This window comes from Tinamus guttatus, unplaced genomic scaffold, assembly GCF_059628265.1.
Source record: "Tinamus guttatus ecotype Peru unplaced genomic scaffold, ASM5962826v1 Tinamus_guttatus_pri_ptg000007l, whole genome shotgun sequence".
Taxonomy (NCBI): Eukaryota; Metazoa; Chordata; class Aves; order Tinamiformes; family Tinamidae; genus Tinamus; species Tinamus guttatus.
The window spans coordinates 1,518,032-1,537,122 of record NW_028288541.1 but is presented as its reverse complement, the minus strand read 5'-3'; the positions used below and the strand labels follow the sequence as shown (position 1 = coordinate 1,537,122).

General features: G+C 55.8%; 1 protein-coding gene across 2 annotated transcripts in view; it reads right to left on the bottom strand.

Moving 5' to 3' along the window:
- Nucleotides 1-3,635: 3,635 nt before the first annotated feature.
- PPARGC1B (PPARG coactivator 1 beta) overlaps nt 3,636-19,091 on the bottom strand; it is a 54,723-nt gene continuing 39,267 nt past the window's right edge. Inside the window, exons 2-12 of one of the 2 annotated variants that reach the window (XM_088521521.1) lie at nt 18,615-18,788; nt 16,147-16,359; nt 14,134-14,250; nt 11,589-12,744; nt 11,093-11,129; nt 10,559-10,623; nt 8,946-9,729; nt 7,904-7,979; nt 6,804-6,925; nt 6,189-6,340; nt 3,636-4,265 (exon numbers count right to left, since the gene is read on the bottom strand). In XM_088521521.1, coding sequence (XP_088377647.1) covers nt 4,162-4,265; nt 6,189-6,340; nt 6,804-6,925; nt 7,904-7,979; nt 8,946-9,729; nt 10,559-10,623; nt 11,093-11,129; nt 11,589-12,744; nt 14,134-14,250; nt 16,147-16,359; nt 18,615-18,788 — 3,000 coding nt within the window. In that variant the 3' untranslated portion in view covers nt 3,636-4,161. The remainder of the gene's footprint in view (nt 4,266-6,188; nt 6,341-6,803; nt 6,926-7,903; nt 7,980-8,945; nt 9,730-10,558; nt 10,624-11,092; nt 11,130-11,588; nt 12,745-14,133; nt 14,251-16,146; nt 16,360-18,614; nt 18,789-19,091) is intronic. The other variant, XM_088521514.1, reaches the window with a different exon arrangement.

The window sequence follows — 19,091 nt, the reverse complement described above, 5'->3', positions numbered from 1 at the left end:
AATCACTGGATTCCAAGCCAAGACAGCATATCCCACCTTGAAACTAACAGATTTCCTGGGGCAAATCTGTGCAAAAAAGTGAATGGGCATTTTGCCACTAAATTCTTCACATTTAGCATTTCCCCACAGTACTTCAAGGAAACTATCAGGGCACATTCTGTCGTCAGGTATTCTTAAAAAAATAAATCTCCTCCTTGCTTATTGCCTACCATAATACACCCTTTGCTCCCATCCTGTCTCAGGGAAGCCCCCTTTTTGCCAGCCCTGCAGGCGCGGGCGGCGCTCAGGCCCGGGGAGCCCCGCGCGGGGCGGCCGTGCGCGGGCACAGCCCAGGTGCAACGAGCTGCAGCGGCCTCAGCACACGCGCAGCCCCACAGGGCCCAGGTGCAACGAGCTGCAGCGGCCTCAGCACACGCGCAGCCCCACAGGGCCGCAGGGCTCCGCTCCGTGCCAGGGCCAGGCCCCGCAGCGCTCAAAGCTGCTCCTGTGGCGGCAGAGCCCCCGCAGACGAGGATTCCTGCAAATTCTGCAGTCCCGCAAAGCGCTGCGGCCTCCGGCTGCGCCGCGGGCTGCGCTCCCTGCGCAGCGCTCGGGGCGGCTCTTTGCAGAGCTACGTGCCTGGCCCTGCGTTCTCTGCAGGGCCCAGAATGAGATCACAGTCCGTAACGGAGGAAACTCCCGTCTGCACCTTGTGCCAAAGCCCTCCTTCCTTACCCCAGTGCAGAATAGAGCACTGCAAGTTAAAGATACCTTTCTATGAAAAAAAAAAATGGAAACTTATTTTTCATCACAAACCTTGCAGGAGTGATTCCAAACCCATTAAATATTCACGCCTGAGCTTCTAAGTTGGGCATCCTCCCCATACACCCAGTCTTAACGGTGGCAGGCAGCCCGTGGAGCTGAGCAGCAGGGACTGCAAACCGCGACCCTCTGCCTTTACATTCAGCAAGGACAAGCCGAGGCGGCCGGAGCCACAAGCAGCAGCAGAGGGGGCAGCTCCTGCCGCACGAGTGCGTTTCCTGCAGCAGTGCAAAAGGTCAGGAGAAACTTCCCAAGGCAGGAGGGAAGGTAAACCACCCAATTCAAAAGAAAGAGAGGAGAAAAAAGAGAAAGAGAGAAAAAGGGAGAGAGAAAGGGAGAACGACAAGAGAGAGAGAGAAAGAGAGAGAAAGAGAAAGAGAGAGAAAGAGAGAAAGAGAGAAAGAGAGAGAGAAAGAGAGAAAGAGAGAGAGAAAGAGAGAGAGAAAGAGAGAGAGAAAGAGAGAGAGAGAGAGAGAGAGAGAGAGAGAAAGAGAGAAAGAGAGAAAGAGAGAAAGAGAGAAAGAGAGAAAGAGAGAAAGAGAGAACTACTCCCTCCCCTCCAATTTATAGGCTTCAGGCAACACAAAGACCACTTATTGCATCTCTTCCTATCCCAGGCCTGCAGTACTGATGGGCTCTGTGCATTGCAAGATCTTCCTTTCTCCTCAAGAGACCCTTACTCCATGCGCAGAAGCTCTTCAAAGGTCACTGGCTGCTAGCTGACACGGGAAGTCCAGCCTTGGGAAAACTGTGTGAAATTTTAGATCTGGCTACATGGAAACCAGTGCTCATGAAGCAACTGAGTGATTCACACGGGAGGAGGCTCCTCTGCGCTCTGCAAAACCTCCCCTGGCTGCTGCGTCCAACCCTTGTGCGTTCATCTCGCTTGATGCATTCTCCATCTGGACCCAGCCCCATTCTGTGGGCTGAGGTCCAGCCTTGGGCTGAGCAAGGAGATGGAAGAATTCCACTTAGCTGTTCTTTTAATGTTTTTTCTTTCTTTTTTTTCTTTTTTTTTTGATTGATCGTTTTCTGAAAAACATCAGCACAGCACAGAACAGTACTACCCACCCTAAATGTGTCGCTATATACATTCTACATAAGCTCTATAGCAATCACATGTAAACATCATTGTTGTGAGGAAATACTAGGACAGAAAAAGGCAAAGCTACAATGAGGCAATTGCCAATAGCAGATGCTCAGTCTCGGCCAGAGTTCCTCGTGTATGCCAAGTGGGATGAGAAGCAGGGGAGAGCCTGTGGCCGCTGTACAGGAGAGGTGTTGAACCTTGCTGCTACTCTGGGCTGAGACCGAAATGGCACAAGGGCTGTTCCCCGACAGTGATTATCACTGAGAACAGAACTGGGAACAGGGTTCAAATCGCCAAGGAGCCCGTGGGACGCTACACCACGTAGCTGGTCATTTTCAGAACCATGGGTTCCACAAAAGAAGGGAGAAATCACCAGGTAATTGTGCTGGTATCTTTGCTTCTGGTCTTCTTTCTCCCACTGAAGATTAGCTTATGCTGCAAGTGGTGCAAGCAAGTCCATAGAGCAACGGACCACACGGGCAGGCTTTAGGTTCTTGGAGCTGAACCTCATGCAATTGTGCAGACTTTGGTCATACTCCCTGTAAGATGAAATAACATCTCCACCAAGGAAATGAAAATAAAAACCCTAAGTCATGTTAGGGGAGACCCCAGAAGACTCTAATCTAGCTATTGGCAGAGTTAAGGCTATAATATTCTATCTACATAGGATGGCTGAATCCCTAGTGGTCTCTGTGTCTGAAAAGCAAATGGAAACTATGGAGATGGCTTGAGGAGTCAGTAAGATTTCCACTTCCCTCTGGGAAATGGTGTCTCTGGTCTGCTCCTGGTTGGGTTTCCTCCAACCAGCGGTGGGGTCGCTCCCCGCCCAGCTCTCCCAGAGACGAAGGGCAAGTTTGCAAGCAGACTTCATGGGGATGCTGCTTCAGCATGCCTTAAATCCAGCGCTGCCGGGCGGCCTTGCCGGCCCCCGGCGAGAGGCAGAGCAGGTCAGCACTAGCCAGTGGGCAGGCCAGCCGGAGCCACAAACACACTGCGAAGCTGCGACGCTTCCTTCACACTGCTAGACATGAGCCCTGGCCGAGGGGACAGAGAGGACAGCAGAGAGCGGCCAGCATGGGGACGGGGAAAGAGTCGGGTGGCCAACCTGGTGCTGGGAAAGTGTATGGCTTTTAGAGAGAGGGCAGCGCGTAGGAAGGGCCAGAGATGTTCAGCTTAGCTGCCGTGTCCCCCCTTGCTGCGCAGGTGGATTTGGGGCTTGCTGCCAGGCGGAGATGAAGAGAAGGATCTCGGTGCCCCGGTTCCTCTGCATGGCAGGGAAGCGAGCCGCAAGCAAACGCCCTGCCCAGCGGCTCCCAGCCGCTGCAGGGGCTGCGGAGAAGCCAGAAACATCTCACAGCCCTCTGCCCCCAGCAAGATGAGCGCATCCCTCCAGACACCCAGGCAGCACCGCGCGTGCGGCGGGCTCAGGCCGCCGGGGTGACTCCCTGCAGGCTTCTCTCTGCCGTCCAAGGGCGCTGGGGCTTGCGGGCACCGAGCAGCGCTCGCCTCGGCCGACTGCGGCCTCCCAGCGCGCCCCGCTCGCTCGCGCCTGCTCCCGCCTCGCGCCCAGCGCGGGGGCTTCCCTAGGGAAGCTCGGCGCTCCGGCCACCCGCCAAGGAGAAGAGCTCGCGGCAAAGGGCAGGGGCCATCCCGGCCACCAAGCGCCACGGCGCGCGCGGGCGCTGCCTCTGCCACTCTGCTCTGACCCCCCCATTTGCTCAGTGGCAAGTGCCTCATTACAGTGCATAGTTAAAAATCAAGGAAGCGGTACAATAAATCTGAATTACAGTACATCTGAGCCATAAATACATTTCTTTTTTTAAGTATATACTTTTTTCTTCTTCTATTAAAAATTAGTTTATAATCCTGATTCTATTCACAATTAACAATTTCATCATCACACACTACGGACAAAAATGTTATGGTGAACACAGCTGCAACTCCATGGCGGGAGCACGGGACGGGGGAAGACGGGACAGGGGCCGGGGAGGGGGACGGAGGGCTCCTAGGCTCACCCTAAAACAACCAGTCAGAAGCAGGGAGACTAATGTGTGGCAGTGAGACATCGACACCATGGGGACTCACAGACAGAAGCAGCTTTGTTCAATGTAAACATCGATTGAAAGGGACAGCAGTCTCTCTCTTGCGTGCGTGCTCTCTCTCGCGCTCTCTCTCTCGCTTTTCATAGACTGAATAATTTCTTTGAAAACGTAAACATTTTGGAAGTGCCTTGACTGAGGTATTGAGGTATTCCTCCAAGGTTAAGGCTGTTATCGATGCAGGCTTAGCTGGGCCTCCTGCAGCAAGCTGTCAAAATCCATGGTCTCATACTTGCTTTTCACTGGAGCTGGGGCAGACTCTTCTGCGCTGCAATCTGGGAATGACAGGGACACAACAGGGCAAGGTCAGGGGGGCCGGGCACCCCGGCCCTGCCAGGCTGGGCATCTTTGAGGAGAAAAGTAGCTGCTTCCTGTGTCCTGGGCTTGTACTAACATATTCCTGCTGCAGGTAGAGAAACTGAGGCACACAGGGGGACATATTTGCCACCTCTAAGCAAACTCTTGGGCTACAGCTTCCCCATGCTCCCCAGGGCAGGAGGCTTTCAGCTTGCAGGGGGTTATAACTGTGGTGTTAGCCATCTAAACCAGAATTTCCCAAGTAGGATGCCTGCCTCTGACTTTGTCTTGGGAAGTTTGGGTGCAGCCACATGTTCAAGAATGAGCTCAAGCAGAAAAATGTGCTGTTTCTCTCCTACTTGAAAGGAGCAAAGAGTTGTTTGGCAGACAGGCTCTACCACTGCCCAGCCACATATCAGCCAGACACCTGCTCCCAGGATCACAAAAACAGGGCAGATCCAGATGAGTTCTGAGCCTCCAGAAAATGGCAATTTTCATATCATCTAGCCCTGTCTGTGACAAGCCTTAGAGTCTGCCTGCGGAGCTCCCCCATCTCTCATATCAGAGGCTAATGATACTACCAATAAACAGGTAGTGCCATCACAAAGCCCAGGAAACTTAGGAAATGCCAGAAATAACATTGCCTAATTTATGGTGGCTGTATATTTTATACACACACAGGGTGTGTGTATATTTTTGATAGAGACATTAATGGCGTTAATTGCATTTTGCTTTTTCCATCTTGCCCCATACACAAGACAAATGGGGTTTTGAGAACGTGTCAGGCTGTGCAGGAAGAACTGTGGCCCCTGCAGCCCTCAGCCCATGAGGAAGAGAAGAGCTGGGGCTGGAGGGGATTCTCCTACAGCAGGAAGGCAGTTAGGTACATGCCATCCCTGGCCTCCCTACCAGTAACACTGCACAACCATTGCCAACACTTTCATCACAGAGCACTACCTGTTTTTTATCTCTCAGTGCCCAAAATAGGAGACCCTGAGATTTATTTGGATGAATAAATACATTCACATCCAAAACCAGAGCAAAATCTGCTCTGAACAGGTGAAATAAAAAGTGCTGAAGGACCAGGCAGTGCTGGCATCAGAATGGACATCAAGATAACTCAAGTCTTATAGAATTATCTTCTGGGCCTCAGTTACTCATCCATGAAGTGGGATAACAAACACTTCACCTCCTGCAGGGGGTATAAAAATAAATGCATGGTGTTTGTGGAGCACCTGAAGATCACAGTAACAAGGACTAAACAAGGTCTAGATCACATTGCTCTTTCAGCATTAGTAGAGGATTTTGCTCCTGTGCTTTACGTAAGTCCCTATCACCTGCTGAGCGAGCAGATAAAATGAGACCCTGGCTGACTTCGGGGCTGAATGAGGCAGGGGATCTGGTGAAAACAGAGTATGTGCTTGCCTAGGTCCAAACAGCACATCTGTGTAGTCCTTCTGGGTGAAAAGGACCTTTCCGAGGTGGTGAATCTGTTCTATGGGGCAATAAAACACATCAACTCTTGCACTAAGAACTGCTTTCCCCAACAACTGGGAAGGGAGGTCTCTGCTGGAAAGTGTTCAAACCCCAGAAAAAACACAGCTGAGGAAGCACAGGCTGTGCCTCAGCTGAGCCTCGGTACTTCTGGGGTGGGATGTTATTTACAGCCAACACACTCGGGGTCCCCAGGCAAGTTGCTTTTCTTCTCTACACCTTAGCTCAGCCTCTAAGGCTTTGCAAAGAACAGCTACATGACTCATATGAGAGTAGGTGGGCTTTAAGTACAGTCTGTTATGAGGTTGGGGATCCTGCATGACAAGGGTTCAAAAGTACAGCCTGTCATCACAACTCTGTACCGATGAAATAAGACACTGTTGACAAAGCAGCTCGTGTTTTCTTACCCAAGTCAGCGTATCTGGTCCAGAAGTGCCCGAGGCCACCAGAGCTGAGCTGGAATGAGGGCTCATTCCTCTTCCTTAGCGAGGGGCCATTCCTCAGAGATAAGGCGGCATGCTCTGAATACCGGTAGGTGATGAAGCCATATTTATCCCCCCTGAGCAACCAGAGAAAGAATTCAAGATGCGACAGACCCCACAGTCCCTCATCTCTTGGCATTGTGCCCTCTTGCACCAGTCAGCTCCTGCCCTCCACATTCTCCCTGAGCAGGGCCAGCCTTGTTGTGGGGACATGTACTATTTGTGGTAAAAAAAAAAAAACAGTTCTAGAAAGAGGGACACATCGAGCCTCCTCGCGCAATGGCTGAGAGCTGGGTGCAGCACAGGTTGGGTCACTGAGTGCTCTGGATTTGGACCTGTCGAGAGCATTTTGCCCCACCTGCACAAAGTTAGCAGCCTGCCGGCTTCACACACTGCAGCTGGGGGCACAGGTGAGCACGCAAAGGCTGGAAGCAGCTGCTGATATTGCTACTGGGAGAGAGGGCCTTTTGCTGTTGCAGCCCTGGGGGAGAAGGGCAGGCACGCAGCTGTGCCATGCTCTGCAGGCTTCCCAGTGCCTACCTGTTAGTCCTGGACAGGACCTGGCACTCCACGATTTCCCCAAACACTTCAAAGCGCTTCTTCAGTTCACTGGAGCTCATGTTGCTGGAGAGGTTTCTGATATAGACCACCCTGCCTTCCCCCTGGCAAACACAAGGCAAGTGGTTAGGGATCATTCCAAGCCCAGCCTCTGCTTCTGCTGGTGGATGAGTGAAATGCAAGTCTCCAAGGAGCCTGCGTGCCCTCACGATGCAGCATTGCTGCACCCGCTCTGGAAATGGGGCTTCAAGAGGCTGCTACACACAGGCTCAGCCCTGCACTAGCCTGGTTGGTAATTCCTGAGACGCACAGTGCTACCTGTGCACCAATTCATGGCTAGTCCAGGTATTGCTCACAGGGAATCTCTACCGCAGGGCTCAGCCATATAACATGTCTCTTCGAACAGAGCTGCAGCCAGCCTGAAGCAACCACATAGCCTTTCTTCCCAATCAGATTTCTCCTGAAGCCTCGTTTTCCTACATTAAGTTGTCAGGAAATATTCTTGAGCATTTCTGGGGGAAGAATTCAGTTGTGCCAGAAAAAAATGCCAGAAGGGGGTGTGTGAATGTGTGCGTGTGTGTGTACAGCAGAACAGAGCAACTATACATTCCCTGCCTGCACACACAAACCCCACTCATGCATACACATGCACGGAGTTGCCACGTGCCTCTGCGGCTCTCTCCCTGCAGCAGGGCTTTCATCAATAATAGCTTAGCAATTTCAGGGATTCCCATCCTTCACCACCCTAATTGCCAATTCCAAGGGCATGGAAGCACTGACATAGGATGCTCGGGACAGTCCTGTGCCAAGGACTCTGTGTATTGCCAATTTCCAATTGCTTCTGTTTCACTTTAGGTTCCCCCCTGCCATGGCCTGGTTTAGCACTGGCCTTGCACCAAGGGAAGCTGAAGCCAGGGCTAATATGTGCTCCACCATCTCTTTTCTGGAGCAGGAGATGAACTGGGCTTGTGAATTGCTTTTTCCTGGTGCTGACATAGGTGTCAACAGGAGGAAGCTGTCTGCTGCCCCTGGAAGCGGGGCCGCTTCCGCCCCGTTCAGCACGGTGCCCGCAGGTCACTTACAATGGCCTTTTCTCTCCTCTTCTCCATCTGGCCCCGGTTTGCATTGCCACCTTGACACTGCTCACTGTTTTCACATCTGCGAAGCAAGAGAGGAGTTCAGCCCCAAGAGAGGATCCTGCACGGAAAGCTTCAAACATCCGAAGGAAACTGAGGCAAAGTCAATTCTGCAGGGGCAGGCAGGAGCTTGGGAAACACGGGCAGCTACAGAGGGCTGCAGGGGGTGATCCAGAAAGCATCACGCTTTTCCGATTGGGCCACTTTCTCTTGCACCTGCTCTGACACTGAAGATACCAGGAAATCCTTATTTACAGATGCGGGAGGGACTCCATAACCAGCCCTTACCCCAGGAACTGCTCCGTCCTGTGCAGTCAGGTAGTACCTTTGGCTAGAGCTTGGCCATGGCTCACATCAGTGCGGGTGGACAGGAAAACCTGAGTGAAGCTGCCTCAGGGCTAGTGCCAAAAACAGGGGCCTCCAATACTCCTTCGGGAAAGCACTGATCTCCTCGATTAGCGAGGACCATGCAGGGTCATGCTGAGGACCCAGCATTGTCTCAAGCAGTGACCAAATGCAGAAAGAAACTAAGAAACTGCAGGGAAAGAACTGCCCCAAATACTGCTGCCTGTAACTCTTGCTCTGGTTTCTGTATATTTAGCCACTCACAATATACTTCTCTTCTCTTGACAGGCTTCCTGTTTCTGCTGATTCAGCCTCCCCCTGACCCTGGGCCAATTTTCAACATCCTCCACAGATGCATGCAGGTTGTGTGATGAAGTACTTGGCTGTAGTTGGTTTGAACCTGCCTCCTCTTAGTTCCATTTAGTGCTATGTAGTTTTTGCATCAAAAAGGATAACGAATGCTCAGTCCTTATTTACTCCCCTCAGGGATTTTATGAGAGACGGTTCATGCAGAGTTTATGTCAGAGGCAGGACAGAGAGCGCAGTCACGTGCTCTGTCCTGCATCTCTCTCCTTAGCCTGTTGTCCCTGTCTGCCTTCTAGAGCCCCGCTGCCAAAAGGCACCAAGCCCTGTCACTGCCCACCTGTACCTGAAGGTGCGCCTGCTTGCTGGAGATCGGGACCGGCAGCACGAAGACCCCGAGCTGGATCTACTCCGAGAACAGTAGTGCAAACTGCTCCTGGACAGGGGGTTTCTCCGCAGGCAAAGCTTTGTGTCCAGTGGACTATCGCAGTGTTCTTCCTCTTCCTCCTCTTCCTCCTCCTCCTCTTCCACTAGAGAGCCACTCTCGCTGCAGCTGTCATCAAAGACAGTGTCATACTCAGGGGTCTTGCAGAAGGCCATGTCCTCATCATCAAGAGCACTGTCCAGAAAGCCGAAGTGCTTGGTTAAACTGGCTCTGATCTCCTGGTCTCTCAGCTGCTTGAAGCCACCTTTCCACAAGATCTCGCTGCTCGTCTCCTTGCCGCTGAGGTCCAGGCCCTGGTAATGTGCGTCTGGGACCCTCCTCTTGTGGTCAGTCTCCACGTGGCTCGGGGGCTCCCAGGACTTGAGCACCTTCCTCTGGAGAGCAGCCTCAGGCTTCATGACCTGGCAGTAGTCATGGTCTCCAAAGGAGCGTGAGAAGGGCCGTTTCAGCACTCCCTGCTGCTCAGGGAGAGCCGGGCACGCGGCAGCTCGGCTCAGGTGGGCAAAGAGCTCTGTCCTCTCGGGGTGCTTCTTCGGGGGTTTCCGGGGAGCTGCCACATCTGCTGTGATCCCAGGGCTGGTGGTGGTGGTATTCTCCTTCCCTCCCTCCTGAGGGATGTCTGGCTTGTACAGGTCCTCCTCAGCTGGTTTGTATGGTGGCGTGGTGGGCGGTGTGAGACCTTAACCCCCCCAGAACAAACCACAGGAGTCAGCCCTCTGAGGAGGGTTTGTGTCAGTGCAGCACTACACTGTGCTAGGAGAAGTGGGCCCAGGGAGTCTCCAGAGGGAACCAATCCACTGCCTCACTTCAATGCCTGCTATTTATTTCTCGCCTCCAACTCAAAAGGCCCATTGCAAACAATGAGTTGGAGGCCAGCAGCAACCATAGGGAAGGCTTTTCCCTCCTCAGTCCCCTCCTTCCCCACCTTCAGGTGTTTCGTGGACACCCTGAGCTGTGCCAAGGGACACCTTGGGCCAAGCCCTTGCTTCCTTCTGCTACACAATTTGCGTGGAGTGTTAACATCTTGACTGATCTCAACACCCAAGTTAGACCAGACGTGTCTGGGAAGGAGGCTGCTCTGGAAACCTCCCTTAATGCGAGCCTATGTGGTACCCCTCAACCTCCACCTCTGTGGCCTCATTGCTCAAACAGCACTTTGGGGGAAAACAAGGATGTCTGGTACCAACACGATCAGCGGATCCTCCCTGCACTCCCAGCCTGTGTAGAGATGTGCCCTGTCCCAAACATGTTCACCGGCACCTGCCTTTCTAAAGGAGAGGCTTGCAAGCTGCTCTTGGAGCTCCCAGCACAGAGGCAGCACACGGTAAATCCCCTGGCTTCACTGCATGGGGAGGACTCCTTGCCCGGGAAGGACCAAAACGGTGCTCCTCTAAGCTGGGCACAGCCAAAGCTGGGTGACTCCAGGCTGAATTTACCTCCCCTCAGGGGAGGCTGTTACCTCCCCTCAGGATAAATGCTGGTGATGTAGGAAGGAAGCACTGTCCTACCTGCTGTCCCACATAGCTCCACAGTCAGCACTGGCTCAAAGTTTCTCTTCCCAAAGGTTGGGTCCCTGAGGGAAGAAGAAAATGGGGAGAGAGAAGGTGTTCAGATGAACCACAATCCAAAAAAGAGGAGACTTGCACTCCTTGGGCCTGCAGAAGAGCTTTGTGATGTGGCCAGAAGCTGACAAGCAGTCTCAGCAGGGTATAGCTGCAACTGGGCACAGGGACCCAGGTGAGCGGCGTGCCCTGGCTGTCACCACGGCGGGACAAGCCACAGCCTCCTCTCTGCACCACGTCCTACAGGGCCCAGGGAAAGAGCCTGCCCCAACCCCAGGCCCTGATGCCACCACAGCTCCTTGCACTGGGGCAACAAGCGAAGCCACAGTCCAGCAGCAGCCTCTGCCCTGCGACCCGTCTGCAGCTCTCCCGGTTTGCTCCGTGTGAGCTGCCCTGGAGCTCGCACAGCCAGGCATGCTGGGGTGGCTCTGCGGCCCCAGTGAGGTGCGTGGGGCCAACACAGGCTCTGCTGACACTTACGTTTGCGCCAAGGACAGGGTGAGACACCGGGGTGTTTCTGAAAGACAAGGAGAGAAGCAGCATTACTGATGAGCCGTGCTCGCTGCGAGGCCGGGGCTCGGGGAGCCGGGGCAGGGGGATGCTGCTGCAGCGCAGGCAGTGCCGGCAGGAGGGGGCAGCGCGCACTGCCAAGGCGCTCATGGCAGAAGGCTCCAAGAGCTGCGTTTGAGGGCAGCAGCAAAGCTGAGCCCTGCTGTGGGGCTCTGCCGTGGGGCATGTGGCAGGGAGAGGGAGCCCTGCAGGACGGGGTGGCCCAGTGCCTTGCTGGGTTAGTTACATGTCTCCTACAGAGTCTCCAGATGAAGGCGAAACCTCATGCTGGTCTTGGGCTTTGCACTTGCTGCACGCAAGGCTACCCAAGGGAGGCTGTCTCGCTACAGGGGTGGGGAAACCGAGGCAGGGGCATGCGGGGAGCAGCGCGCGGGCGGGCAGGGCGGCGGTGGCCCCGGCCCCTCACCTGCTCGCTCCAGCAGGGCGCAGTGGCGGCTCTTGGCCCCGCCGCCCCCTTCGCTGTCGCCCGGGGGCAGCGGCCGTGGCTCGGCAGCCTGTGTGGCGCTCCCGCCGTCCCCGTCCTCCGCGCCCCCCACCTCCACCTCCGCCGCCGGCTCTTCGGCCGAGAAGCTCTCCGGGGCCGGCTCCCTGGCGGCCTCCCAGGGGCCTCGGCTCTCGGCGGGCTCACCGGGGACAGGCGGCTCTGGGGGCGGCTCGTCAAGGAATGAGAGCCAGTGGCCCAGCTCGGGGTTGAGTCTCTTGGAGCGGCGCACGGCGTACACGGCGCTCTCCTGCCTGCGGGCCACCCTGCCTGCGCCCGGTGGGCCCACGCTGCCCGCCCGCTTCCCCGCCTCGTCCTCGAGGCTGTCAGGATCCTGCAGCGCTTCCGCCTCCGCCCTGGGGCTTGGCCACAGCTCTGCCTTCTCCGGCGGCATTTTGGCTCTGGATGTGCAGGCCCCGCTGGCGTCCTCCCCATCCTGGGCTGCCGTCCCTGGCGACCAGGCGCCAGGAGGCCTGGTGAGGGAGGCGTACACCGGCTTGCTCAGACGGTATGGCTTGCTCACGTCACACAGAAGGTCCCGAGCCAGGAGCTCCTTCAGGATGGAGAAAGAAGCCCTGGGCTTCTTGCAGCCGCTGGCTGCCTGCCAGGCACAGCCCGGCCGGCTCTGGGCGCTGCATGCAGGGCGCGTGGGCGAAGCGCCGTCCGGCTTGGCCCTCTTGAAGGGGCTGCCACAGGGCTGGCTCCTGGTGTCGGCAGGGTCGCGCGCGGGCAGTTTGCGTGGCGGCAGGCAGTAGGTGTGCATGTAGCGGATGAGCTCCACCATCGAGTGCATCTCCCGCTCGCAGGAGAACTGGCTGCCAGTGCTGTCCTCGGAGGAGGAGGGCGGGGTGGTCACGGTGTCACCAGAGCTCAGCGAGTCCTCGCTGGAGTCGCTGTCATCCTCGTGGTGGGCGCAGTCATCCAGGGGCGGGTGGTGGCGGCTGCTCTGACACTCCTCGGGGGCCTGGGCGGCTTTGGCCTGCGCGCAGGTTGCTGCGGACGTGAGGTGCCTGTGCAGCTCCGTGCAGCTCCGGCTCTGCGCCTGCTGGAGGTTTGCCTTCCTGTCCCGGGGACCCTCTGCCTTCAGAGAGGAGAGAGGAGAAACTCAGCCCTGCTGAGCCGCCTGGCACGCAGGCAATCGCTAGGCACAGAGGAAAGAGCCGCCGGGGTGACAACCTGCCCAGCGCTCTCTAACCCCCACCTGCTCCCCAGCCTGCGTGCTCACGCCAACAGCACCTGGAGCGCTGAGAGCAGCGAGAGCACGTGCTGGCCTCAGGGCTGGAAGAGAGCCTCCTTCTCACTCCTAGGCCTACAGTCCCTGCAGAACAGGCTGCTTCTCTGAGCCCTTCATCCAGGATGGGCATTTGGGGTTGGGTCATGACTCGCCAGGAGCCCAGGGGGCTGTATGCACTGGGGTTGCACTGGCCTTCTCTAAAAACATGGCAAAGCAACCCTACATGATAAATAACTGATCTGAGCTGCATGGACTCATGGGTCAGGCATCCCTGCCCTTTGCTAGCTAACTCTTCTTGACAACCTGTCTTCATGATGGCTTGTCCTGCCCAAACTGTCCATGGGGCAGGTTCCCTCTCCCTGGCATCACGGTGCATCCTAGCCTGCTCTCAAGTCCTGGGATCTCCCAGCCTCCGAGGCAGAGCTACCTGCTCTGTGTCCAAGGGTCTCCTTTGGAGACACAAGCCTGGCAGCAGAGACCACACCAAGTCCTTCCCCATTAGCAGCCCGTACGAAATGATGAGCCTTTTTGGTAGGAGAGTTTTTCTGCTGTTCCCAGGCAATCTAATTTGCTGGGCCTAATGCACTGCACAATTACCATTATCCAAGTAGAAAAATCTTTGATGGCGACTTCTGCTGGATTTCAGGAGATTAGCTTAAGTGACCGGGCTGGGCTCTGTGGTGCTGCATGCTATCTCCTCAGGCTAAGCCTAGCTGATCGATACATGTTTGATTGCAAGTCCTTTGGAGAGGAGGGAATGAGGGGCTGTGAGGGAATGCGAAGGAGTTTCATCAGGCAGTGCTCAGTGAGACTGGGAGAGTCCTGACCCCACTCGGTCACAATGAAATCGAAACATTTCTTGAAGGAGAACAAAGCCTGCAGTTTTGCAGAACCTGAGCTGGAAGAAAAGAGAAAGAACTAACAACCCAGCTAAGCCCAAAGCAGAAATGAATACAGCAAAAGTGCTGGGCTGACTGCCTGTGGTGGACCCACACGGAGGCTCTTCCCTCTCCTGCTCCCCAAACACGTTTTTTTCCCTGTAATCAGCATGGGACTTGGCTTTGTCTCTTTTCCTGACAGATGCTCCCCACAGCCCATGGCCACCACTCAGAGGCTGTTCATGCTCCCCTGACACCATCTCTGGTACCGTCCTTCAGGAGGACGGTTTCTGGGCATCGGGAGGATCTCGAGTGTTTCCTGTAGGGCAGGCCCTGGCTCGCCAACATAAGCAAGTACCTTTGCGCAGGGCCGTGTGGGTCTGGACTTAGGGGTCCCCGGGCGCCGGGCGCTCCCATCTCTCTGAGCCTCACAGCTCGGAGGCACATGCGATGGAGAGAGAAGCAACTTCTTCAGCTGCAAAGAGAAGCAGTAAGAAAACAAGTCGGACTTGCAGTGAGAACAAGGCTCATGAGCAGCCCCCAAACGGCAGGATGGTGGCTCGGCTCACGGCCCCCGCAGCCAGAGGGGTCACAGGCCCACAGCTCACACCACCACTGGCCATCTCTCTTACTTTGCATCAGGTTCAGAAAGCAAAAGGAAAAATCAGAGGCAGGGAGGAATGTGTCACACTCCCTGGGTACCCGTGGGCTGCAGATCCTGCAGGAACGGGCAGGTACAAGCAGTGCTCGGTGCTCAGGGAATTCAGAGCAGCTGCTGCTGAATTCACCCGCATCTCCAATTAGCAACCCCAGGCAGGCCAGGGGGTGGGAAAATGAGGCACAGGCAAGGGAACTTGCTTCCCAGGACCATCCCCACTCCGATGAGACAAGCTGTGTCTTGGCTTCCAAACTTCTCACTCCATCAATTCTGTCCTTAGGTGACAGAGACTTTACATTTGCATGAGTGACTGATTTGGACAGCTCACTTGGGTCTCTTTGGAAGGCTCATTTAGCTGTAACATGCAAAGAGGGCCCTGATTCATTAATTAGCTTGCAAAGCATCCTGCAGATGCAAGCCCCTGTGGGAAATGCCAAGAATGTATTGAGGATCTTCCCCAACATGATTCTTTCAAGAATTCCACTGTGATCCCTTCGAGAGGGTCGGAGTGGGAATTTTCCTTAGGCTACGCATAGCACAGTTATTTCTGACGGCAAGGCTCGCATAACTTTCTTCTGCTCAGAACTTCTTTTGTTAAAAAAGCACACCCAGCAACAACAGCATTTCTTATTCCACCCATGTTGTGCTAACAACTGAAGGCGACAACAGATCGATAGCAAGACGACAGCATAGGCTCCATGGGGCTGCTCGGAGGAGGCGGATCTAGGGCTTGGTCTCCCGAGCTGCCCTGCAGACTTGGAGACCCCCTCGTCAGGCGCTGGGCTTTTGAAGGAGCCACAAGAATAGGAGGCTCCTGGGCAGGGAAAGCCAGGACACTTCAACAGGCTGCCTGCTGCTTTCCACATGCAGCTCCCGTTGGGATAAGCAACCATCACTGTTCTCCCTCCCCCCCTGTAACGTATACATCCTATATATACACATACATATTGCGTGTGATATATACACCCACCCGCGCGGGCCGTGGGAGGTGGAAATGCACGTTCTCACCACTGGATGTCACTCCTCCCCGCTACAAACCAGGGCTTTTGGGGCAAGACCAGGGGGTCTCTAGGGGGGGACTGTGAGGCACGGGTGCCACCAGGCTGCCGCCCACCACAGCTGCCCGTGTCCCCAGGGGCCGCCTGGATGGCGATTTGCAGCAAATGCTGCTGCTTGGCTGAGTCGGGACAGGAGCGGGGCCGGAGCCCTGTCACTGCAGGGTCCCAAAAGCAGGGCTCGGAGCGAGTCCCCTCCACCCCTGCAGCTGGAGGGGGGCACGTGGCACTATGGGCTTCAAGGCAGCAGCGACCCCCACCCCGGGGCTGCCAAGCCAGGGCCGGCTCTGCCCTGCTGCTCATGGGAATGGGGCTGGAATGCAGTGGAGAGAACCCCCAAAACCAATCCCACCGCCGGGCCAAGCGGCCACCAACCATTTGGCACCAGAGCCCGGCACCCACCCCCTTAATGTACAGATATTTGTATATACACAACAGCAATCAGCCTGTTCCCATGAGGATGGTGATGGAGGTGACAGCAATGATGCAGAACATGTATACGTATACAATACAAGTATATGCTTTGGTATTGACGGTTAAAGAGAGTTTTAAGCCTAGAATGAAAAAATTCAGACCTTTGCTTCCTATCATACCCATGCAGCCGGCTTATCAGGGGCTCATCCAAATCCACCTTAAACAGTAGGAAGTGGGTTCTTACTAGAGACAGCTCATCAAACTCGGGGGCCTGGGGTGGCCCTGCCGTGAGCGGGGTGGCGGGTTTGGGGGAGGGGGCGGGCGAGGTGTAGGCTGGGCTGAGCGTGTCCCCCTCTTCCATAGTGCGGAAGGCAGCCAGGCCCATGGCATCTCCCTGGATATCATCCAGTGTCTCGGTGAGGGCTGCCAGCAGTGCTTCATTCTCGCTGTCTATTATCTGAAAGGAGGAGGCAGAAACAAGAGAGAGGGAATTAGGCTGAGCAGAGGGAGCCAGCAGACTTCTCTGGGGATGGACTTTGGGATGAGGGGCAGACGCTGTGCGGCAGTGGTGGCTCGGGCTGGTGGCACCCAGCGCCGTGGGGCTGGCAAGGAAGTGCTTGGTCGTGTCACCAGCAGCCATGCCTTCCCATGGTCCCAGGGGTAACTCGGAGAGATACTCCCAAATGAAGCAGTAAGGCAGGGCTAGAGGGAGAAAAACTCAACTGCAAAAGGGCTGGAACATCCCTCCATCTGTCCCACTCAGTCCCATGGCAGCCCTGGTGGGAATAACAACAACTCAGAGCACCTGCCTCAGCACAGGCCGGCAGCGCCCCAGGGCAGCGGGGAGCCAGGCACGCGCTGCGGCACCGGCTGGGTACCACAGCCCGCAGAGAGCAGATGGACTGCGTTCCCCCAAAAGTCTCCAGTGTGGGGACCTCCAGCTTGCGTGGGACTCTCAGCCCTCATGTTTTACAGACAGCTACTCCTAGCCCCTGCCTGGCCTGCGGAGTCCAGGGCGACCAGACCCTAAAGACCGAGAGCAAGGCCAGCAGAATTAGATGCCTTATAGGATAGCTCTTCTGATTAATGTTTTAAGCACATGGAATGATCTGGGGATGCTGACAGGAGATTTGTGAGTGTCTGGGGCTAAGGCCATGCTGTCACGTTGCAGCCCGATGACGTGCGGCCAATGTGTGATGGGGCTAGAAAAGCAGCCCCTGCCTCGCAGCGCCCTGAGCTGCAATGTACAACTGCCACAACTGCACAAAACAGCGTGCGGGAGCACAGGAATGGCTGAAGTGAGCCAGGAGCTAGTTCTTCTTGGTCCTCCTCCATAATAGTCTTAATATAAACCATATCCAACAAGAAGCAGGATGCCATCAGATACAGAATTAGCATGGGAGTATAAATTCAGGTTCCCTGCAAGGACTGTTGACTGTAAATGGCCTCCCATATTTCTCTTATTTTGTTTGAAAATTAAGTATCTTTTGTTCCATGCCCTAGCCCTGCTTGAAGACACTACAGCAAGCTCCAGGGAAAGGCAGCAGGATACTCCATTTTTGGCTCCGTGTCTTTTCCTCCTGCTATTGGCACGAGACTGCTGTGCATAGAAGTTCAGTGGGATACATTTCATCATACTCTGCTGCTCCTAATGGGCCTGTCTTTTGCATTTCTTCTCTGTTTATCTTTTCCCCAGGAAGTTCAGCGGAAAATATGCGTCTCGTGATGAAGGTCCGTCAGCTGGACTGGACTATTTTCAAGCACAGCATCAGCACAGCATAAAAGCCAGAGGGTTGTTATTATGGCCAGGTTAGCAAATATTAGGGCTTTTTTTTCCTGCTTTAAAAATAAATTATCCTCCCTCTCAAAATGCAAGCAGTGCCAAGCCCCAGCGCTGGCTGCTAGCGGGCACCAGCCAGCTGCTCTCCTGCACCCCTCTGGAGGGGCCTGCGCAGGACGGGGCCGGCTGAGGACACGGGAGGCCAGGACAGAGCCTGGGGGGCTGGGGTGCACGGCCTGGTCCCACGGAGCCTCGGCGAGCCCCTCGCTCGTGCCCGGGGCCTGCACCGTGCCAGCACTGCCCTGTCCCGCAGAGCCGGGCGAGCGCAGCTCTCGCCAGCAGGAAAGGGCAGTGTCTCCTTCTGGAGCAGGGCTGCCCTGCTTGCCATGGCCCCACGACTCCCCCGCCGCCTCCCAGCACAACTGCCAGCCGGGGAAAGGAGCAGGACACGCTCCGCGCTGCCTGCGATTCCGCTTTAATAATACATCACAGGAGGGCGGGCTCAGCAGCCCTCCTCTGCTCCGACACCCCCTCATTACCCTTACTCTGCTTGCTCCATTTAGACACCGAGCAAATTAATGGAGTGCTAATCAGCGGGGGAAGGGATATTAATAGTTGCAACCTTCCCTGCTTCCTTCTTCCCCCTGCATCCCCCTGACCTATGTCCTCGTGTCCCCTGTGCAGGGCTGCCACCTGAGGCTGGCGCTCGGGAGGGCTCGAGCTGCCCATGTGCCTGGAGAAGCGCCCGCAGGGGCTCTGCACCTGATCCAAAACCCAGCGTCACGCTGAGACTTCCCACTGCTCCAGCGGGCCCTGGCCAGGGCGTACAGGGCGCAGCAGGGCACCAGCGCAGCCTCCAGCCCGCCAGCCAGGCCCACGGCTGCACGTGCTGCCTCACAGGGACAGGGACGGGGCCCCAGTGGCTGCGGTACCTGGAAGAGCTCGGAGTCATCTGTGCTGTACTGGCTGGACTCGGTCTCGGAGTGCTCCGCGCACCACTGCAGCTCGCTGAAGCAGCTGGCAGAGTCAAAGTCGCTGGCATCCAACTGGGACAAGTCAATCTCAGGGAAATCGGAGTAAAGGTGCTCCTCACCGGACACCTCGTGCTGGGGAGAGAAGAGAAAGAGGGTCAGCCCAGCCACTCTCTCCTCTGCTTGCTGCCCTCAGGGAGGCCCAGCCAATGCAGGGTCTTGCAGATCACCTGGGGACACAAAGGCTGTCCTCCCACAGTGACAACACCCCCCTTGCTGACAGTGGCTGATGGCAACAGGATTCAGCCTCCCTCTAGAGCAACCAGCTGTGGAGACCACGGCCCCAGCTGTGACCCAAGAGTTGAGCTCCATGGAAGGAGCCGGAGCTGTAGCCATCTCAACCGCTCCAGTCCATTACTTGGACCCCAGAAACAGCTC